General features: G+C 34.2%; 1 protein-coding gene across 2 annotated transcripts; it reads right to left on the reverse strand.

Moving 5' to 3' along the window:
* Positions 1–3,268: 3,268 nt before the first annotated feature.
* Positions 3,269–18,613, reverse strand: LOC101252768 (actin-related protein 3). Of its 2 annotated transcripts, none has more exons than XR_740977.4 (9): positions 17,910–18,613; positions 17,365–17,827; positions 8,357–8,503; positions 5,814–5,906; positions 5,433–5,552; positions 4,565–4,675; positions 4,288–4,418; positions 4,091–4,189; positions 3,269–3,939 (listed from the first exon to the last, which is right to left on the reverse strand). XR_740977.4 is itself a non-coding variant. In XM_004237188.5 (9 exons), exons 1-9 carry the CDS (start codon positions 17,957–17,959, stop codon positions 3,859–3,861), a joined length of 1,290 nt encoding a protein of 429 aa, XP_004237236.1. In that variant the 5' UTR covers positions 17,960–18,613; the 3' UTR covers positions 3,269–3,858. The 2 variants fall into 2 exon arrangements, 1 of the variants encoding a protein (XP_004237236.1); XM_004237188.5 differs by having other exon boundaries at positions 4,288–4,413.
* Positions 18,614–21,563: the final 2,950 nt, after the last annotated feature.

Genomic DNA, 21,563 nt, shown 5'->3' on the forward strand with positions numbered 1-21,563 from the left:
AAACTCTTCAAATACTCTTGATTTTTACAACAAAAGAGAAATTAATTGTCAATGTTGTATTTGATTCATGCCCTGATTTAAATGAGTCATTTATTAAATATTCAATTATGTTTTATAACATTTATTTTAATTATTTTAATATAAGGTTAAAATGGTAATTCAATTTTGAGTTTTGAATCTTCTCACTTTTAATATTATACTAGTCTTCGGAACGTGCGTTGCACGTTTATTTTAAACTATTTAATATAAATTTTGTACTACAATCAATAATTTGTAAATGGTACATATATAGTATTGTACATGTTCTACACCAATAATTTTATAAAGTCCAAATAAGTAACATGTATTTAATCATTTAAACATAAACTTCTTAATATAAATAGAGAACATATTTAACTTAAAATGAACAAGAAGAGAAACATTATAAAAGAACATTTAAAACAATTATGAAAATAACTTTCAAATGGCCATAGCTATAATCACTTTACATAAAATAGTACAAACATTCATTATTTGTTATAATTCATATAGCGTGATAAAAAAATATTATTTTCTTTTAAACATTCCTTACAATTAATCATAATGTCTTCGATCCGAATACAACAATAATGTTATTGCCTTTAACAATTCTATAAAGATTGATGACAACTTTTCTTCAGTAGTCTATGATTATGATCAGAAAGGAAATTAAAAAAGAAGAAAGAGATGATATACCAAAAATGAGAAAATGGATCTTAATTTATAAGAGAGAACTGACATATTAACATACTTTAATAAGAAGATCAGATGAGATTTATAAGTTAATTTTCATTTCTAGGTGACTTTAAATAGGAAAATTTTAGGTGAGGGGAGATGAAAGGAAAAAAATAAAAGAGACCTATCAGTTTCCTAATTAATTTTATAACCTTTAGTCTTCACCTTTAATTCATTGAACAATATCATTAGAAGTCTTTTTGTCTTCTTGATAATAATTGTTTCTAACGATTTAATATTAATTAACCATCAACATAAATAAATTGTAACGGGAAGAATTTGATAAATTTGATATTGCTTAATATGTAATCCTCCCTTATAGTAATTAAAATTTAATATTTAATATTTAGTTAACAATTTATTAGACGATTAATATTTTTATATGATATAGGGACAAAATGTAATCTAATTTTTGCCAAATATTCCTTCCACGTTTAGTATATTATTATTATTATTATTATTATTATTATATGATATGATGGAGATTACATTAAATATACATATAGATAATAAATGATAAATATTATTAAATTAGATATTTTAATTAGAAATTAATCAAAGGAAGTACAAAAGTTATTAATATTCTTATTATTGAAATGAGACAATTTAATATTTAAATTAACTAATTAAATGTTAAATAATTAATCAAATTTCAATTTAATACAAGGTCAAAATGGTAATTCAACTTTTCACTTTAGAGCTTAACTATTATATAAGTATAGATTATAGATGATAAATATTAATAAATTAGATATTTAATAAGAAATTAATCTTAGGAAGTCTAAAAGTCATTAACATTTAATTAAATTTATACAATCAAATATTTAAATAAAGGGTAAAACCGTAATTCAACTTTCAACTTTTTTGTTCATGCTTTTAGTAATATATGATGATATGATATATACTGCTCAATAACCCAACATTCACTTTTCCTTTCAAACCACATTGTTTTAGTATCAATTTCCTTAACTCTTGGATGTCTTGCCATCCATAAGAAAATTTCCCAATCACTGCGTCTTGTAGGTCTTCATTAATTATCATTGGTGAGCTTCCTCCTCCTCCGATATGAGCTTTGGTTCCCCATGCAGATATGTCAATGGTTTCATCCCTGTGTTATATTGCTTTGGTTATGGTGCTATTAGAGTGTTGGCATAAAAAAATTTGTTTCCCTCTTGTATCCCCTGCGATAGGCCAACTTTAGTTGTCGGAGGTTGGTCAGTGACCGTGGGCGGCCATTAGAAAATGGCAGGCAAATTTAGGTTTCAGGCGGCTATGTCCATAAACCTAAATCTTTCTTTTTTTTGTAAAACAAATAATATATTTTTGTGTCTGTGTGTCTGTTATTTATAGCAATCCTTATCATGTTGAATCTTTGAATGAAAATAAATAGGGATAGAGAAAGAGAATCACCATGTTTAAGACTCTCATTTCTAGAAGTAAGAAAATAACAAGTCCGTATAGGAAACTTGACAATTTTGATACATAGATCAATCTATTTCAACCATCTCTCACTAAATCTCATTTGCTTGAGGATGTTGAGCATATAATCTAATTGACACGATCTTATGTTTTTTTTATGCCCTACACATAATGCCTGGGTCCTCCCCTTTCAATCTAGAATCAACACATTCACTGGCAATGAATGCAACATCCATAGACCATAATATGTCTACCTATTATGAGGAACCATCATATAATTAATTTATAGACCTCGTTCATAAAGCTTATAGGACTATAATGTTGTCAATTGCTTCAATCTTCTTTGGAATGAGGGCAATTGAAGCATTTTTTTCACACTTGGTGAAAATGTAAATAATGCCTAGTGCCCATTCAAAATCTCATTGCAAAATGACGTCTGGTCCTGGCAAGTGTTGAGCCTTCTTCCTCAAATTTCCTCTGTCCCAACTCGTGTTACTCGTTGCTAATTTCTGGAGCCTCCTATATATTGAAGTCATGCTTCCAACTTGCAGATTGCTTAACAAGTTGTGATAGATCATTTGTATGGTAAGACTTCATAATTTCATGTTCAATGATGGACCCCTTTCTACTTCTAGTATGAAAATATTTTGTTTTTGTCTGCGCTTCTCAGCCATTGTAATTATAAGCCGCCTCTTCATATCTAGCTACCTCCTCAAATACCATTGCTAGATGTATTTTCATCCTCTGCAAGAAGTGAAGCCTCTGATCTAGAGTAGACTTGAGATCAGACGAGATGGTTCAGAATATCCTCCTAATGTGGTCAGAAAGTTACTTTCGCATTGCCAAGATATACAATATTTCTTGATGTGTCTGCTAAAGAGGGAGATGAAGTGATGCTTCTTCTATCCATTCGTTCACATTGTAAAAAGAAAAAACAAGTACGCAAATGCATCAACAAAGGAAAGTGAGTGAGAAGAAACAGGCCTCTGCAATAACAATTAACAAAGCAATTTTCTTTTAGCTGCTTACGGAAACCCAAGCTGAAATTATTTTCATCAAGACACCCAAAAGCTAAGAGAAAATCACAACAAACAAGTTAGAAAGCGCAAATGCAGATTAAATTGCACCAGACAAAATAACTTGGAGACAGTACTACTCCTAGAAAAGGAATGAAGGTCCAGTAGTGAACCAAATATACAGGTATAGCTTCAACATTGAGAGTGCGTCTACAGAGAAAAGAAGCTTCTACATGAATCTTTGACATAGAGCAATAATAGTCATTCGATAACAATTAGAAGAAACCTACCTGAATTCGTTTGAAACTTATTATCCTGCCCTCTTACTAAAATAAACTGGTAAATCCCTAAACTGAGCTGAACATGCAGAACATAACATTCAGCTCAGAAAATGTCCTCTAACTGATCAGCCATCTGCAAAATGGAAGATGAAAGCCTACTTTTCCAACAAGGCCAGAAGTCATGCGCTGCTAATGGAGAAAAGTACAAGAACCCCCTTCGTTACAGGTCCATCCTACACTGCCTCTGATCGGCTGACATAACTGAAGCCACCTGCGGATGTAGGATTTCAGCTTGAAGCTGACACCAAGGACGGATGGATTGGGTTGTTAGGATGTGCACATCTTGACAATAAATGCTTTTACAATCATCAGTTTGGATCGGTTCAGTATCAATACATTCCCTTAAATACGGGATTTGTCCGGCATATGCTAGCTCCATATTCCTCGTATTCTGCCTTCGTATGGCAAGCCTAACGTAAAAAAAATATCCAAATTGATCATCAAAATGAGATTTTAAATTCCCCTATTTGATCGAATGCATAAACCAGTAAATGCAACGAACTTCATTTTGCAGTAATTAACTACAATCAGATAAAATAGAAACTAGAAGGATTAACATACCGCAAAAAATTCAGGAGTTGAAGCCAGTACAGAACCTCCAAACCAAACTGCACATCTCTGGATAGGATTGCTGACCACATTCACTTCAACTGGTTGTGCCTGAGGTTGAATTCCAGTAGTCAATCATCCTTGATATATTGGAGACCATTTATTCATCTGCTAAAATTCAAGTGAAAACGGAAGGCGAAAACACTTACTTTGACATTTCCACCTAACCGAGCATCTGATGCAAGAATGCGGTCATCCACTATCTTCTTGAGATCTCGCTGCAATCTTCTATGGAAATCTTTGAACATGGTTGAACCTCCAGATAAAACAATATTCTGAACTTCAACAAGTGCACAACATATCACACTCACATAGAAAAGTGGGTCCACACATAACTTGAGTTAATTCAAGATACAGGGAACCTTTTTGTTGATCAAGAACTGAATCACTCATGAACAGTTCTATGGAATTCAGCAACTAAATTACCTTATATAAAGCTCTTCTTGTGTCTATTGGTGCAGACTGAATACATTTGTCAATCACCTCAGGTAAAGGGCTCGTAAAATCACTATTATAAATCTCAGGACTGAAGAAGACCTGTGAACACAATTCATCAAGACAACTTATGAATAAAGCATCTGAAGCCACCATAAAAAAATCCTACTTCATCTAACTCTGTTGATTAAGGTCCAAAGCTTTTCTTTTAATTTCTACCATAGAGCCACATCCATAGTGGTCGCCAGATTATCATTCAGCGTGAGTCGAGCACCAGACCAGTAAGCCAAGTCAAGAGGCTTCCCCTCGTCAAATGAGCATGGATACTATCTTAATTTCTTCAATTAACTTGGATATTTTCACTGAGCTAGAGTAAAGAAAAAAAGCTACTCCGTGCAAAAAAAACATAGGGTTTGAGCTAACTTGTCTGAACAATTCGAGAGATATGGCTGAAACCTAAATTGCTTGGATTCGGGTGCGGGTACCCAACACAGGTGCAGATCTAGAGGTTGGATCCATCATGATCTAAAATTTAAGATTTGGGAGTACGAATCCAGGTACAGATGCAGTGCAAACATTAGGCTAAAATAATTCAAATTTCTAAAAATAGAGTTATTGTCTGTATTATGAGACATTATGTGGAAAACTTGCGAGGTATTATGAGGAAAAATATAGATTAAGAGGAGAATCCCAAATAGTGATATAAGGAAAAGGACTGACATGAAATTTCTATATGCAAGGTACTCCATTTTCTTTGACCCATCTTGTAGGCTAACAACATACAACTAACAAGCACATTGAGATCAAAACTATATAGCTAAAGAGATTGAGAAACTTGAAGCTAGAGGATAAACCAGACCTCAGGACCAAGAAATCGCTCATAGCCAACATCACATGAATAAGGTGCTCCTGTCTTTGGTTTTGTACCTCTCCAGTGCTTGATGTACTTTCCTGGCTCTTTATCATGCTTATTGAACTCCTGAAATCATTTGACAATAAGGACCTATTAGAAGCAAAAATCAGTTGTAACCACCAGCCTCAGATGCAAACAAGGATTCTGAGTTTAAATCATGGCATGAGTTTGAGAACTGGATGGAAGAACAAGAGGAATTGGATGGATTATCAGAACGAACTTCAAACTTTTTTCTTGATGATCATGGTGTGGGGCCAGCTTAATCTACTCTTTCAACTTTTTTTTCTTTTTACTCCTTTTGTATAGTCTCGTACAAATAGATAATACCTTCACAATGTCAGAACAAGTGTAGCAATGCATTTCCTTCACTTTTCGTGCTATTTCAAAGGAATCTTCTGCGGGAACATGTTCTCCCCTTTCCTGCATTTGAATAATCAAAATAAGTGGTTATCTTTTGACCTTGACCAAACAATGGGAGACCATCTAAGAAACTCAATCACCAGAAACCGCAAAACTATAGAGCCTAACCGGGAATTTCAGTATTATCGAGCCTAACCAGGAATTTCGGCAGTCCGGTAAGCATAAATCACCGAAAATTGAAAATTACCAAGCCTAACCGGGAATTTTGGTATTATCGAGCGAAAACAGGAATTTCGGTATCCGGAGACTCGGTAACCAGTACAATCTTTGGGAGAAGTTTCAAAATTTTGGTGTTCAGTTTTCGTACCCGGTTGCAGGCATCCGGTATTCAGTACTACCAATTTGTAATTCTATTTCTTGGTTTCAGTTATCTGTTTCGCTGGTTCAAGCAGGTGCTCTTTTTGTTAGTTTTAAAGTTTTTTACATGCTAGTCAGCAATGTAATTGTATGTAGGAACATGACCAACTCTTTTTGAGAAATCATCACGTGCTCTGTAGAAATCTCAATTTCAAGAATTGTCTTCTCCAATTTTGGGTTAAGAGATAATTGCAATACTGCACCCTATCATAATATTTTTCCCTTCAACACTTTATTACCCAATTATTATATGGGTACCTAAACCGAACTTTGAAAATACCGAACACCCACCCCTAGTTGTGGCTACCCTTACTGAGCAATGGTAGTTTTATATTTCCCACAGGTTTAGGACATCTGTTATAACTGGGATAACATAAGGTAAAAGACGTTGATATTATAAATAAAGTAGTTAAGAGGTACTTCTTAATTCAAGAAACTATGATCCGAGCACTGGAGAATAAAACTTCTGCATGACAAGTCATAGGAGGACCAATCATTAATTATCAATCTTATTTACTCTCCAGGAAAAATTTTCTAAACAACAATCCATAAAATATATCATGGTATAACCCATCATTAATTTTCATTTAGATATAATAAAATTATTTTTCCAAATAAACTAGGGAAAAAAATTTGTCTTAATGTTTTTCAAATTGAAGTAGGATAAACATTTGCAAATATCTTTTTTTGCTTAAAAGTTGAAACTAAAAAAGGGTCAACAATAACTCCATCAATGATATTATATAGATATTTTGTGATTTGCATAATATAATAAATTTTCTTATTTTATGGCATTAGCAAATCCCTATAATCCTTCAATCAGAAGAATATTAAAAAAAATTATATTTTTTATCTTATAAGAAAAAAGATTTTTATTGTTATCTAAATGAAAAATGATGATGGGTTACTATGATCTTATACATATGACCTATATTTTAGTTTAAAAGTACATGAGATTTAGCTAATTAATTGATAAACGATATTAAGAATTAAAAATTACTTCCCACTTTTATTAGTTAAAGAGATTTTTAAAGAAAAGAAACAAGGAAAGGGTTCTTTAAAATTCATATTTTTACAAGGAAAAGAATGTGTTTAAAAGAAAAGAAAAAATATTTATCAAGAAAAGGGCATTTTGACCCAATTAAATAACAATAGGGAGGTACCTTCAGGGATATCAGATAAAAAAGTAACAATAGGGGCATTGTGGGTCAAACAATTAAGGGGGCATGTTTGGACCAAGTTATTAAAGGAGAGCATTTTTGTTCAATTTTGTACACTCTAAGGGCATTTTTGACCCTTTTCCAAAAAAAAAAATAACACAAAAATAACAGTGTTGGATAATGATTGTGATAAAGATTAATAATTCATCAACTCGATTTTCCAAGTAAAGAATTTCAAAACGGATCTAAGATTTGAAGGTTGCGGGTGCCACTGTCTTTAATATACACGTAGTGATGGACATCGAATTAGGGTGTACATTCAACCAATTCAATCCATTTTGGGCTAATCCAGGTCGACTTACATGAATTTTAGTACATAAATAAATATACGATTATCAACCAAAATGAGTTTTATACAATTCAATCAAATTCTATTGAACAAAAATGAGAAAAATATAAACGTAAAAACGAAATTTTTGAATAGGCAATTACAAACCTATACAAACATTACTAAAAGAAATTACTTTGCGAACAAAAACAAAAACTCTTTAAGAAGTGCAAAAAGAAATTAATAAACTAGCACAAAACGACCCTTGCGCCTGTTGCTTTCATTCAAAAGATAAAGAAATGAAATGATTGAAACTAGGCATCGTTACTATTAGCATACTCATTTAAACTAGAAACTTGTGCGCTAAAGGTTATATATACAATCTATTCTACGTCTTAATTTTCATCTCCTGGACAGCTGGAACTCCATGGGATTTAGAATACCAATTACATTGAGACACAAAATTCAGGATATCACAATCCTATGTTATTCATTCGACCCCGATAGATCAGTAACAGTCAAGGGAAAATAGAGAACATGCAGAGTCTACTCAACCATTTTTCGAAGTGTTGTACTGAATTCATTGAGAAACAAGAACTATATACCTTCATAAGTTGTTGAACGAAGAGGGTGACATCTTTCCCAGAAACAGGAATTGACTTAATGCTGCTCCCAATAACATAACCCTCAGCAACAGGCACAACATGGGTAGCACCATCTCCAATATCCACTACAACTCCAGTCATCTCACACTAAAGAAATAATTTATCACAATTACAAGATATGCCAAATTGTTAGACCACAATTAAGTTCAGTTTCTGGAAAAATGGTATACAAGAAACCTATGATCATAAAAGAGAACCAATACACAGGATATTATTTCAAGCAACTAACAAACATATGAAGTTACTGATTTAATCTAATGATACTGTGTCTATCATAGATGTTCTAGGTTCTTTACAGCTAAAGAAGAAAGACACTAGAGCTCTATTAAACATTGTTTTAGTACTACCCAAGTACTGTTTTGATCCCTGATATAATACAGAGTTATTGATTTTTTTTTAAAAAAAGAACATACTAAAGGAGGTTGACATGCAACACATTAGTGTTATTAAAGGCAAATAGCTCCAAGGTCTGTGGGGGCTTTAAGCGCAAAGCACAAATAAAACGTGGGCTTAAATGAAAAAAGGCGCAAAAGGAGAAAAAAAATACAAATAAAACCAATAACTAAAAATAGAATGACAAATATATGACCAATGAAATTGATTTTTTTTTACAGACAAGAACCTAAAGTGCCCCTCAAGTATTTGAATTGGTACAAAATTACCCTTCATCCACCTTTCGGCCCTAAAATACCCTTGATCCACCTTTGAGGGTAGTTTTGCACCTATTCAAATAGTTGAGGGGCATTTTAGGGTCTTCTCCTTTTTTATTATAAAGTGAAATATCAATTGTTTAGTGTCACTTCTTCATAAGAGGCTCATTCGCAAGGAAAAGTTTGTCTTAGAACCTTGATGAGGATATTGAAGCGCACATAAAGCGAGGCGAAGCGCTCAACACATTTCGTGCCTTGCTATAGGTCTTAAGCGCGCTTAAAGCGCACCTTTGATAACTACTCCCTGAATAGCTCAATGTTCATCTTCCCATTTTCCACTAGAAAAGAAAAGAATGAAGATATTAGGTTGGAAGAGACTCAAAGTAACCAGTTTCAAGAAAAAGGGGGTTGGAATAGACTCCTTGGTCATTATTTTCTTTGACATGACAAAGATACCAGTTCATGTCATTGGCAAAAGACATAAAAGCTATTCTCTTTGACGTACTCGGGAGTGCATTCAGGGAGTAGATGAACTTAAACCAGAATGACTCTTTCAGTATGAGGTTATTGATGATTAATGGTGCCCTTACAATCAGAATGCTAGCTTTATTATTTTGAAATTGGTAACCTTGTCTATTTTTCAAAAGTCAATACCAAAACTGTATTGGTCAGTATTTACAACATGCACTTCAAATCCTACTATCTTTTACTAAATTGAGTCTAGTTCATCAATTTCTTTTTTTTGAAACTGAAATACATCAATTATGGAGATGGTATCATTTGAGTATAATTGATTACACCAAAAACATACTAGCATAAGACAATTTAATTTGACTTTTTGCATACTATTCTCTACACTATCAAAAGCTCTAGAGTTTCTTTCCTTCCATATTGCACACCATATACTAACTAGGAAAATTCTCCATCTATATCTATACTTGGGTTGCTTTCCTACTTCCTCCCAACTCTGGATTGCTTCTGTGATCTTGGTAGGCTTGGTCCATGAGATACCCTTAAGATTCAAGAATAACCTCCATAGTTGGTCAGTGAACTTGCACTTTAGAGAGAGATGGTTAACAGTCTCGGCATTTTCCCCACAAAAGAAACATCAAGAACATAATGTTATCTCCCTTCTCTTTAAGTTGTCTTGAGTCAGTACAGCCTCAATGGCTAACAACCAGACAAAACATGCCACTTCGAGTAGAATTTTAGACATTCAGATTCCTCTCCATGGCCAGTGACTCTGAGGCTGATTGGTGTGGTTCAAGCAGTTGTATGCACAATCCACCTTAAAGCTACCCTTTGATTGCCTTTCCACCACAAAATGTTTTGACCTCCTTCCGATTCGTTAAATTGCCCAATGGTGTTGAAAAAATCTGCTACCCAATGAATCTCCCAATCATTTAATTGTCCTCTGAAGATGAACTTCCCCCTTGAGGAGTCCAATGATCTAATATGGTCTTCTGTTGATGAGATATTAGAGAATATATATCAGGATACAAGACCTCTAGCCTACCTGCATCAGGCCAAGCATCTTTTCAAAATTTAGTTTTCTCTATTTCTCACTTTGATTTGTGTTAGCCTTAAACTCAGACCGAAGAGATCTAATGGATCTCCATACACTAACCCCATATGGTGTAGTCCCCTCTTTGGATGTGTCATCCAGTTATCTTCTTCTTCATATTTTGCCTTAATGACTTCCTTCCAGTAGGACTGCTCTTCATTATTGAACTTCCACAACCATTTCATCATAAGAGCTTAAGACCTCTATGCTTTTTTCTCACTATCACAACATCCCATTTAACCAAATTGTAGCCTCTCCTCTCCCGGTTTCCTTGCAAAAAAAATTTTTATTCTGATTTTATCCAACCTAGTGATTACACTTTTTGGAATTGGGGATATTGACATCATATAGGTCGGTAGTTAATCAAGAACAGAATTAATCAAGGTCAACCTGCACCCCTGGAGAGATATTGTGATTTCCATCTTGCTCACTTCATTTCACATTTCTCAACCATATTGTTCCAGATTTCTTATGACTGAGATTGGCCCCTAAAGGCATCCCAAGGTATGATGTAGGCAGTGCTCCAAGTCCCCTCCCAAAACCACATTTAAAGCTTCCATGTTGTGTACTTCATTAATTGGATAGATGTGGTTTTTCCTCTAATTGATGTGTAGACCAGAGAACCCTTCAAACAATACTAGGATCACCCTAACATCATGAGTAGGCCTTCTTCACCATCACATAATATCAACGTGTCATCCGCATATTGTAGATGGGTAATTTCCACATTATCTACTTCAGGTCTGCTGGCCTCAAAACCTCTGAGTCATCCCCTCACTTTAACTGATTTGATCATATTGTTCGGCCCTTCCATAGCAAGTAGGAAAAGGAAAGGAAACAAAGGTCTCCTTGCCTCAGTCCCCTCTCTGCACTAAAGAAATCGATAGGGGATCCCTTCATAAGTACTGAGAATCTCATAGTGGTGGTACAATTTGTAGTGGCTCTCGTTCCTCAGTCTCCCAGTTCTTCATGAGAGTGATCGAACCATTATCCTCTTTTTCTGGAATCTCCCCCCTTAGTTCATTATCATGTATCTCTATTAATTGGCGTTAAGATTCGATAAATGATTCCCCGACCATGTTTACTATCTCCTCCTTCGCTTGGGCAATTTGATTCAAGTTTTGTGTGGTTGTTCTTCCAGTTTCTTGATTGTATTGCAGCTTGGGAGTTCTGGAAAATTACCACTGTTAAGTGGTATTGGGCTCTTACAAGTTATGTCGTTAAAAATGGACTTGACTTGAGAAGTCAGGCCCATTCTTGTAAAGTTTCCTCTTTCTATTGGGCTGTTGATGGCCCAAAGCTACTCCCTCTCTTGCTTTTACAGCTGCATCCACTTGTTCCTCTGATGCAACATCCCTAAGCTGATGGATTGTACTTCTCCACAGGCTTTACTACTAACTTTACCACAGCCTTTACCACCTTCAGACTGTTGTGTAAAGGCATGTACTAGGTATTTCTCCATCTTCTCCATGTGCTCTATCTTCTCAGGTACTACATTTCTGGAGATTGAAACTTCTTTGGGAATGTTTCTTCCGTCATTTGCAACTAGAATCCTTGCCCACTTCATATGATTTCTTAGTTCTGTTTCCTCTTATGTGGCCACCCAACCTCCGCATAAGTTTCTGATTTCTTGAAATACTCTCTCCGACCAGAGATGAAGGGGGATCCCAACAATTCTGATACATGTTTCCATCTTCAGAGTAGTATTGGGGAGACAAGCTACCATTGGATTCCACCATTCTAGATTGAATCTGTGATTCTTCCAGTCCCACTACTCCTTGGAGGGTTTGCTCGTCCGTGTTTATGTTAGGGAACTCGAATAGAAACATACCTTATACATTTCACAGATAACTCCAAATGCCTTTTTCCAGAGTGTTGACGACCATCTGTTATCTCAGGCAAAGTTTGCTTTTCCTTCATCTGTCCTTCCGGATGGCCTACTAGGCATCTTTTTAGAAGCCCATTCTCTTGGTCTTCAGCATGTGTGAGGACTTCAATAATGCTAGCATTGTTCATAATCCTGCCTCCTTTATAGTCTTTGATTGCCATTTACTATCCTTAACTGTTTTTGCATAAGAGTAGTTGGTTGTGGTTATTCTAGGAGGTCTCGGCACTTCCATTCTTTTAGAGCATTTAATGAACCTTTCAATTTTAAATGTTATATCGTGCCATCCCGCATTCATGGCCAATTCTGGGATGACCGTTATTGATGGAAATGATACTAATAAATCTTTCATGTTCATTATGTTTCCAGTACAGAAATGCTCCGCCTCTCTTTCTGCAGTTTTCCATCTTCTGATAGTTTTCTTCTGATCGCTGGAAGCTTCTCTAAGAGTGAAGCAGATCCATTCCATGGTTTTGTTGCTCATGGAAAATCTCCTCATCATCTTTCTACTCCTCTCAACCCATTTGAACCACACAGAGCTGCCAGTGCTCCATTTAGTGATGTCGAAAGACTTAAAACCCGCATGATATAAATCCTGTTGTCACCCATTGCAAAGTCTGAAAGAAGGATCTGAATCTCGGAAAACTATCACGTAAGGTAATAGTTAAGAAAGATAATGAAAGGGAAGGAATGGAAATGAAATTTCCGGCGATAGAGTGCCGGAAAGAGAGACCTCCCCCCAGGAAGTAGGGGAGAGAGTTACCTCGGGACAGGTGCCTGGGAGCATTTAGATCCGCCCATTTATTAACTCAGCCTCCAGAATGCTAGCTTAGCTGACAAATTTCTTTGGAATTTACTGTGATTCTGGTTTTCAAGGCTCAAATTTGTTTGTAAATTTGTTGCATTCCCTGAAGGTTACACACTTTGGAAAAAGGTATAAGGCATATGCACACTGCACAGGCAGCTGACTCGACAAACTGTTTGGCCTTATTTGCTTTACTTCATATTTTATTTGGTGTGGTCAGCATTTCACTTCAATCGTTTGCATATCATGGCTGCGTCTCAGCGTTTATTTGTCCTTTTGGCCATGTAAAGGCTCAATGGGCACACCATGGGAGATGTGTATCAGTGAATGTCATGAGTATAAAATCAATGTTTGATCCCTTTACAAGACAAGTTCACTTATGATGAGACCGTAGAGACATTATTTGCTTGAATGGTTAAGCATCACATTTTAAATGCATAATTCATGATGGTACGGGACCGCAAGAAATCCCAGTGCATGTGATTGGTAATACAACGATAACCGTATCCCTTTATGTGTTTAAATATAGTTAGGGGATACAAGATGGTTGGTTGCTCGGTACATGGCTTAAGGCATTTCGAATGCAAGTCAAATCAACCCTAAAGGGCGTCACATCTAACCTCTTAACTTTTTTATGTTTCATACAGTGATTACTTTGATGGTGGCCTTCAAGGATTCATTTATCAATCTTGCTAAGTTGATTTGGAGTTCTAAAATGACATAATTGTGGAATATTTTCTCTCTACCTTAGATAAATCTGTAGTTCGATTGAGTGAAAGGGAGACTTCCCGCAGACAAGGTTTATATAAGACTAAAGGATCTGCATAAAAGAAACCAATCATCTATAACATAGCGAGAAGCTCTCTTTGTATGCAGTTTTTGTTCATAACTATGATAGAAACTAGTTGAAAAAGTATAAGATTATAATGGGGAAACTTTCAGGCGACCGTTTATCCACCTAACTTATTAAAGTGAGTCCAATAGCCTCTTGAAAAAAATATTCAATCTTGTGACGGGCAGTGTTCTAGGCGCTGGCCATCTCAGAGGCTCATCAGATGCCACATTATTTTTTCACATGCCTATTAGGTGGTAGCTCTGTAGGTACCCTTCACAGCCTTGGATTTGAGTTACTACATAAATTTTAGTTCCAGACTAAATGAAAGTTTACATCAATTAGACTCATTAAAATGATCGAGTTGGTCATGAATTAAGTCATCTTGATCTTGGCCAAAATTCATTCTTCTTGGGTTCGTTGGACATGGTTGGTGCGTTTCTTTCAAATAGAAGACACAAAAGAAGTGGACCCGACAAAGTCCAAAGAGGCCAACGAAGAAAAGGTTAAAAGTCAATTCTTAGAAGACTTATCTCCCTATCAACTTTATTACTTAATAAGAACCTAATTGATGTAATCTTATATTTTTGGTCGTGGGCCTGGAATATGAGTAGTAATAATACTTATGGTTGCTTGTTTGACTTTACTAATAATCCTTTTGGTTGGTTGTTTGACTAATAATCCTTTTGTCTTGACTAGGGGTGTACAGACCGAATCATTAAGTCAAACCGAACCGACGAACCAAATCAAACCGAAAAAAAAAACTACTTGTGGTTTGGTTTGATGGTTTGGCGATTGAAAAAAAAACCGACCACTCTTGGTTTGGTTTGGTATTAGAAAAAAAAGAATCAAACCAAACCGACACACATATATATACATAATTTATCTTATTTGTAGATAAAATACGTTATTTACATATAATCTACTTTGGTGATATATTTTTATTTAGTTTATGATTTTCAATTTTACATATTTTATTTCAAATTTGGACTTGTAAAATTTTGTATATATACATATATATAATTTATTTTGTTTATAGCTAAAAAATATTATTTATAATGTATTTTGCTAATATATTTTTAGTTAGTTTATAGTTCTCAATGTGTGTCTCTTTATTTATATATATATATTAACTTTATTTTATTTATAGATAAAATTATTTACATATAATCTGCTTTGTTGATATAATTTTTAGTTAGTTTATAGTTTTCAATTTTATATATCTTATTTCAAATTTGGGCTCGTAAAATTTTGTAATTGTGTGTGTATATATATATATATATATATATATATATATATATTATTTTATTTTATTTATAACTAAAAAATATTATTATAATCTACTTTGTTACATATTTTAAGTTAGTTTATGGTTTTCAATGTTTATCTATTTTATTTCAAGTTTAGACTTGTAAAAATTGTAAATATTTTATTGTGTTTTAAGATCCGAAGTTATAATTATATTGTTATAGTTTTTCAAATTCGAAGTGAACAATTTACTTTGTAAATTTTTTTTGTATTCAGCTTGCATCTATCCTTTAATCTTATTAGTTTACCATAATGAACGTTGATATTTCAAAAAACAATATTTTGTATTCATGTGAATTTGACAGTCTTTTCGAAAATTTCTATTCACTTAACACTTTTTGTTTATCACACACGTGAGTGAAAAAATGTGTATCGCTTTTTCAAATGCGGTATAGTTGTTAAAAAACGAAAAAGTTGAAAAACCGAAAAAACCCAAAGAACGACTAAAACCGAAACCGAAAAAATTGACTTATATGGTTTGATTTTGTTTTTAGATTTGATAAACCGACATAATTGGTTTAGATTTTTTAAATAAAAATGAAACTGAACCGACCTATGTACACCCCTAGTCTTGATTAATATTCTTAAGTATGATTTGACTTATTTTCCTTTTTTTTTCTTTTTAATAAATGTGGTGTCCAGGTCAGCTTGTGTGCAGCTCAACTAATTCTGGGGATACCTGTCACCTCTCACCCAGCAACAGATAGCTTGTAGCTCTATCCACTAAGGCTAGGACATATCGAAAGAAATCACTAGTGTTTGTTGTCTTTGTTGGGATTTGAACCTGAGAAATCATGGTTGTCAACCCACTTCATTGACAACTACGCCACACCCTTTGGTGCAACTTATACTCCTTTTTGATTGCTACTAATAAAAAAAAATGGCATGATATCTCAAGAATCCCCCTCCCCCCGCCTCCCCCAAAAAAAGAGTTCCACTCCAAAAGACAGTTCAAAGCACCAGCCAAATATCATTAAAACAGTCACATATCCTTATATAGCTCCTTTTTTTCCTTCTTCTTCTCCTCCCTTGACCAGAAACTATTTCCACTCAATCCCTCTATTGTATTTTCTTCCTCTAAAGCTTTTCCAGTAATCAACTTTTGCCTCCTACGGACCCTGGTTGTTTGTTTTCCCCAAAATTGGCTAACATAACAATATTCCCTAAAATAGCATATCAACTTATTTTTCAAAGTTCCTTTCTTCTAGTCTCACCAAAGGTGATAAGGTGCTACCATTTAACAATTTGATAGTTTAAATTAAATGAAAGCAAGTTTTATCGGGGAAAACAACCCCTGCCCCCACCCCCACCAAAAAATAACACCATTAGTAGCATATTTCAAGGTAAATTACCTTTATAAGTAAGTAGGTTACATACACACTTCAGAGACCTGACCCTAGGACTCTAACATCAATACATCACTTTACGGAAATTGTTCCAAATAAAGGCCATGGAATCATGCTGCCAATGTTTGTTCTAATTTTATAGCACCATCCTAAATTAGCAATTGTACAAGACACAGGCACCCTTTTTCAGAGTTTATACTCTCATTACTTAGGCAACAATCTGAATCTCAGAAACATAACAACCTTTCCACTGAGCACATCAATTTGTTCAGTCTTAATCATTTTATGAATAAAATACATGATTGAAGTTAGTCAGAATAATGTGAGAAATTAAAGCAATACCGGACTTCTGAAAAAAATCCAGGATATAGTCTATTACACAATTAACTTTCTGATAATATTCTAGTCAAGAACGCTACTTGTGAAGCAAAAGGTATGTTGAACAAGGTTAAGTTAATTTTACAGACCAATTAGATCACAAGAATATCAATACCAGAAAATATCCGAGCTCCTCCAGGAAACAACAGGCAACAAAGTTGTTAAGATACGAGTACCAACCTTGGATGCTGTGTAGCCAGCTGCCAAAGCAAGAACCGGCTGGACAGCTATATAAAGTCCCGGAACATTGAAAGTCTCAAACATAATTTCACCAGTATATTCTCTGTTCTCTGGTGCAGTCATAGGGCTTTCAGTCAAGAGAAAATAGTGATCCTCAGGATCACAACGCAGGTAATTGAATATACACTGCTGCCAGAAGCGCTCCATTGAATCCCAGTTATCAACTTGTCCATGTTGAATAGGATAGGTAAGATTGTAATTGCTACTAGATTTAGATCTGGTCAAAGCCTCATCCCCAATAAAGAAATCGAGATCGGCCATAACCCCTGCACTGTGCTGGGCTAACCAGTTGCTGTTCTTAGTTAAAGCTCGAGGCTGATTAACAAATGATTCGTTAGCTGCAACAACTGTAGGTAGTATGAAACATGGCTCCACATTTCCAGCAAAACCAATTTTTGTATACCTGCAAAATAAGAGAAAAATTTGGAATTAAAAAACGTAATTTGGTAGAAGAATTGAATGAAAGGGTGATGTAGAATGAATACCCGGTTCCATTGTCAATGACTACAGCAGGGCGAGAGGTAGAAGGGTCCATAAGGATTGAAGAAGAAAGAGAGGATCTGCGGTTGAGATCCAAAGAGAGGTTTAAAGGGTATAATCATGGTCGTAGGAGGAAGAAAGGAGATGAAAACGACGACGTATAAGGTAGGAGAAAGGTGAGGACGACGGAAGTAGCGTTCGTTGAAGGGTTCAAATTCAATTCATCCATTTCCATTTCATTGAATAAGGCAAACAAACAGTTTCGAATTCATCCTCCTCTTCTTCAATTTGGGATTCCTTTCTTAGCAATCAAGACAAAATATTTCCTAGTATTTCTCGATTGTTCATTCGGTTTTACATCCGTGCCAGGTGGCTATTGTAATTAACAACTTTTAACAACAATGTTAGGGTCCGATTTCTCAAATATCAAATCATTATTTGACACAGAAATTTCAGAATAAGTAAACGACAGCCTTTATTAGGAATTTATAATTATACTTTGCTTAATTACGACTAACAACGAAATGTTAGAGGAGAAAAGAGGCGAGCTAAATTTGAGAGAGAGATGAGAGTGCATTTTTTATGGATTTTGGAGAAAATATATAAGTACAAATAGATTTGTATCAAAATTAATACACATTAAGAGGAGAGAGCTGAGCAAGATCGAAAAAGCGATGAGAGAGGCAAGCGAGATGAGAAAAGGGGAAATAAGCGAGTGAGATCTAGAGATTGAGAAGAGAGGATTGTAAGTTGATGAGTGGTAAATAGACACTCACATAGGGCCTTTTCACTTCAACAATTAGGGCCCGTTTGGTCATGCAATAGGATATCATGATATAATATCATAATATGGAATTATAAGATAAAATTAAAATTTTGTTTGGACATTCGATATGGAATTTTTGTGTTATATATTTTCTAATAAACATAAGAATCTTTTAAGTTGTAAAACTAATACTCTCAATTGTATATTAATTTTTACCAAATAATTTTTTATATATAAAATCGCATAATAAATTATTACAAAGCAAATTTCTACTTAAGTAACTGTTTCATCAAACATTAATTCCAAAAAATGTTGAACATATATTATAATGTACTAGTCTTTAATATAATTCTCCCATATTGCAGGGACAATTTCCTCACGTTGAACTTGAATTTATCGATCGTGTGACCGAAAAGACGAATCAAGATTGTTACTTTGAGTTGTAATAAATACAAAACGGTAGAAGTAATGAATTGGGTGTTGGAGTAAATGAAGAGAACAAATTTTATATATGTTGTTGAGAATAATAAATCTTATGTCGGTAACAATAATAAATCTTATGTCGGTAAGAATAATAAATCTTAAAAAGTAATGATGTGATTATAAATTATATTTACATATGAAATAAATGGTTAGTAGATATAAATATGAGGTTATTTTCACAAAATATAAATTTGTGGATCAATTTTTGTATTAAAAATATCTGAAAGATAATATAAAATAGCAATATCATGAATTTTGGAGAATATTGAATCAGCGTGAAATTGCATGTCTAAACACTGTTTCCATCTCACGATCCCATATCGTGATATGATATTGCATGGCCAAACACCTACTTATTGTCCTCAATGCCTAACTATGTCTCATTCTAATATTAGTTTGATGATTTGCAACTATAAAACTAAAGGACAAGGCAACGATTAATGCATAAAAAAAAAAGGCAAAAACATTGAAAGAATTGTAAACTCCACACTGAGAGTTGCCTAACCAAAAGACCGGATCACCCAAATGACATGACATCATCTAAAGTAATAGTGCTCACAATCGAACACAATCGAGGCAGGTCGGTGAACCAAAAGTAAAACGACGACCGCCAAAAATGAAGGGCGAATAAGTTGATCATTTCCAAAGGTGACAAGACTTAGATGAAGAATAAGGTTTAAAAGGCGAACAAAGGTGGTAATTGGTGATCCATTGAATATGAACGGTAGATTTGAACGAGTTCTCCAACTAAGGTTCAAAACTTGACGCCTGAATCAAATGAAAGAGAGTTGAGGACAAACAATGATCCTTCATTGCTAAGTTGGTCATGCAGTGAATTTTAGGCAAAATTTTGGGAAACTATAAATAGCCTAAAGGAGATAGAAAATAGAGGGTGGGATTTGAGGTTTTTTCAGAGCTTTTGGAAGTATTCTTAGAGAGTAGTGTAAGAGATATTTTACCTTATGAAAAACATCTTTAGTTTGTGGTTTTCAATTCCACTCTTGCAATTGACAACTGAAAGTTGAAAACAAAGTGGGTGTTGATTATAATAGCTTAATTTCATCATATCCATGGTTGGTATCGTGATAGGTATAATTTATTTACTTTTTGCGGTGAGTGGCTAAATCCCAAGTCTAGGGTTGCAATGTGGAGTTAGGTGTTGATTTGATGTAGTGGTATTGTGTTTTGATCTGTTATATTGTTTTTCATTCATGGATTTAGGCAAAATATGATGAGATTAACTAATGGTTTAAGGTTGCAAACTTAATTCTATTTTCGATCTCCGATTGATGCTTGAAAGAGATTGATCGGCGTAGGTAATTAGTTTGATGCATCCAATTAAGGTTTGATTTCTATAATTTGCTTCAAAGAGGAATATGGTTCATATCTATATGCCCCAAATCTACATGAAAGAGAGATATCACAAGGTAATGGGTTGTTTTGTTATTCATATAGATGAGACTGACAAGAGATTCTATGAACTGATGTTATGAGATAGAAAAAAGATTAGTCTCATTGAAGATGACCTATACTATCCACGATTGTTTGACACTATTAAGAAAAACAATTAAATCTATGTGATATCGATTTGAATCCATGCACCCTTATATTACTTGTTAAATTACTTGAATTTCTAAATTTTAGTTTAATTGTGACATGTGATAGTATGCTAGAGTTTGGCCAAAGTTTTTCAAATATTCTTGACAAATATTATTTGGGTGAAAATTTGAGTGCAAATATGATTTATATTTATACCCATAAGTTGTAAAAGGTATCAAAACTAACCATAAAGTGGTATTACAAGTCAAGTGGATCTTCATTGCAACAAATAACAAGTAGTGCACATGCCACTGGAGCAATGTGATAGTTTGGAGTGAGTGCCACAAGCATCATTCCATACATCATGAATTAGACAAAGAACATGTTTCTGTTACCTGAGCCAATTGTTAATCATTTTCATCAATAGTCATATCATTACTTTCATATTCACTGAATATTTCATCACGATTTTGGTGTTCACACTAATATTATGTAATACAACCACACAACTACTATAGAGTGATTTTGTAAAAGAGGAAAGAGTTCGGTGTATATTTTCAGTTTTTGAAAGATCACAAATAATGAAATTTGACCCAAATACTAGCAAAAACTAGAATTTGGAATATTTGTCAAATAATGGCAGATTATATGGATAAACTCTATTTCTAAAATTTTCTCTCAAATATTACTTGAAAAATCTATGGCCAGACAGGTCCTATGACTCCTTTAGTAAATTTGGTGGTATCATCCCCCATTTATCTTAACATACTACGATGAACAAGTCCACATTCGTAATTTCTTATTTTGATTCTTATCATTATACCATTCTTTGTGGTATTAGGCTCTTAGTTGTGTATTTTTATTGAGAAAG

The sequence above is a fragment of the Solanum lycopersicum genome, chromosome 4, assembly GCF_036512215.1.
Source record: "Solanum lycopersicum chromosome 4, SLM_r2.1".
Lineage (NCBI taxonomy): Eukaryota > Viridiplantae > Streptophyta > Magnoliopsida > Solanales > Solanaceae > Solanum > Solanum lycopersicum.

Bases quoted from the DNA above. Each gene is read 5' to 3' on its own strand.
- LOC101252768 (XM_004237188.5), bottom strand. From the start codon at position 17,959: ATGGACCCTTCTACCTCTCGCCCTGCTGTAGTCATTGACAATGGAACC. The intron at 17,828-17,909 runs GTATTCATTCTA...CTTATTTTGCAG, and splicing joins GTCATTGACAATGGAACCGG to GTATACAAAAATTGGTTTTG. The intron at 3,940-4,090 runs GTATGTTAATCC...TTTTTACGTTAG, and splicing joins CAACTCCTGAATTTTTTGCG to GCTTGCCATACGAAGGCAGA.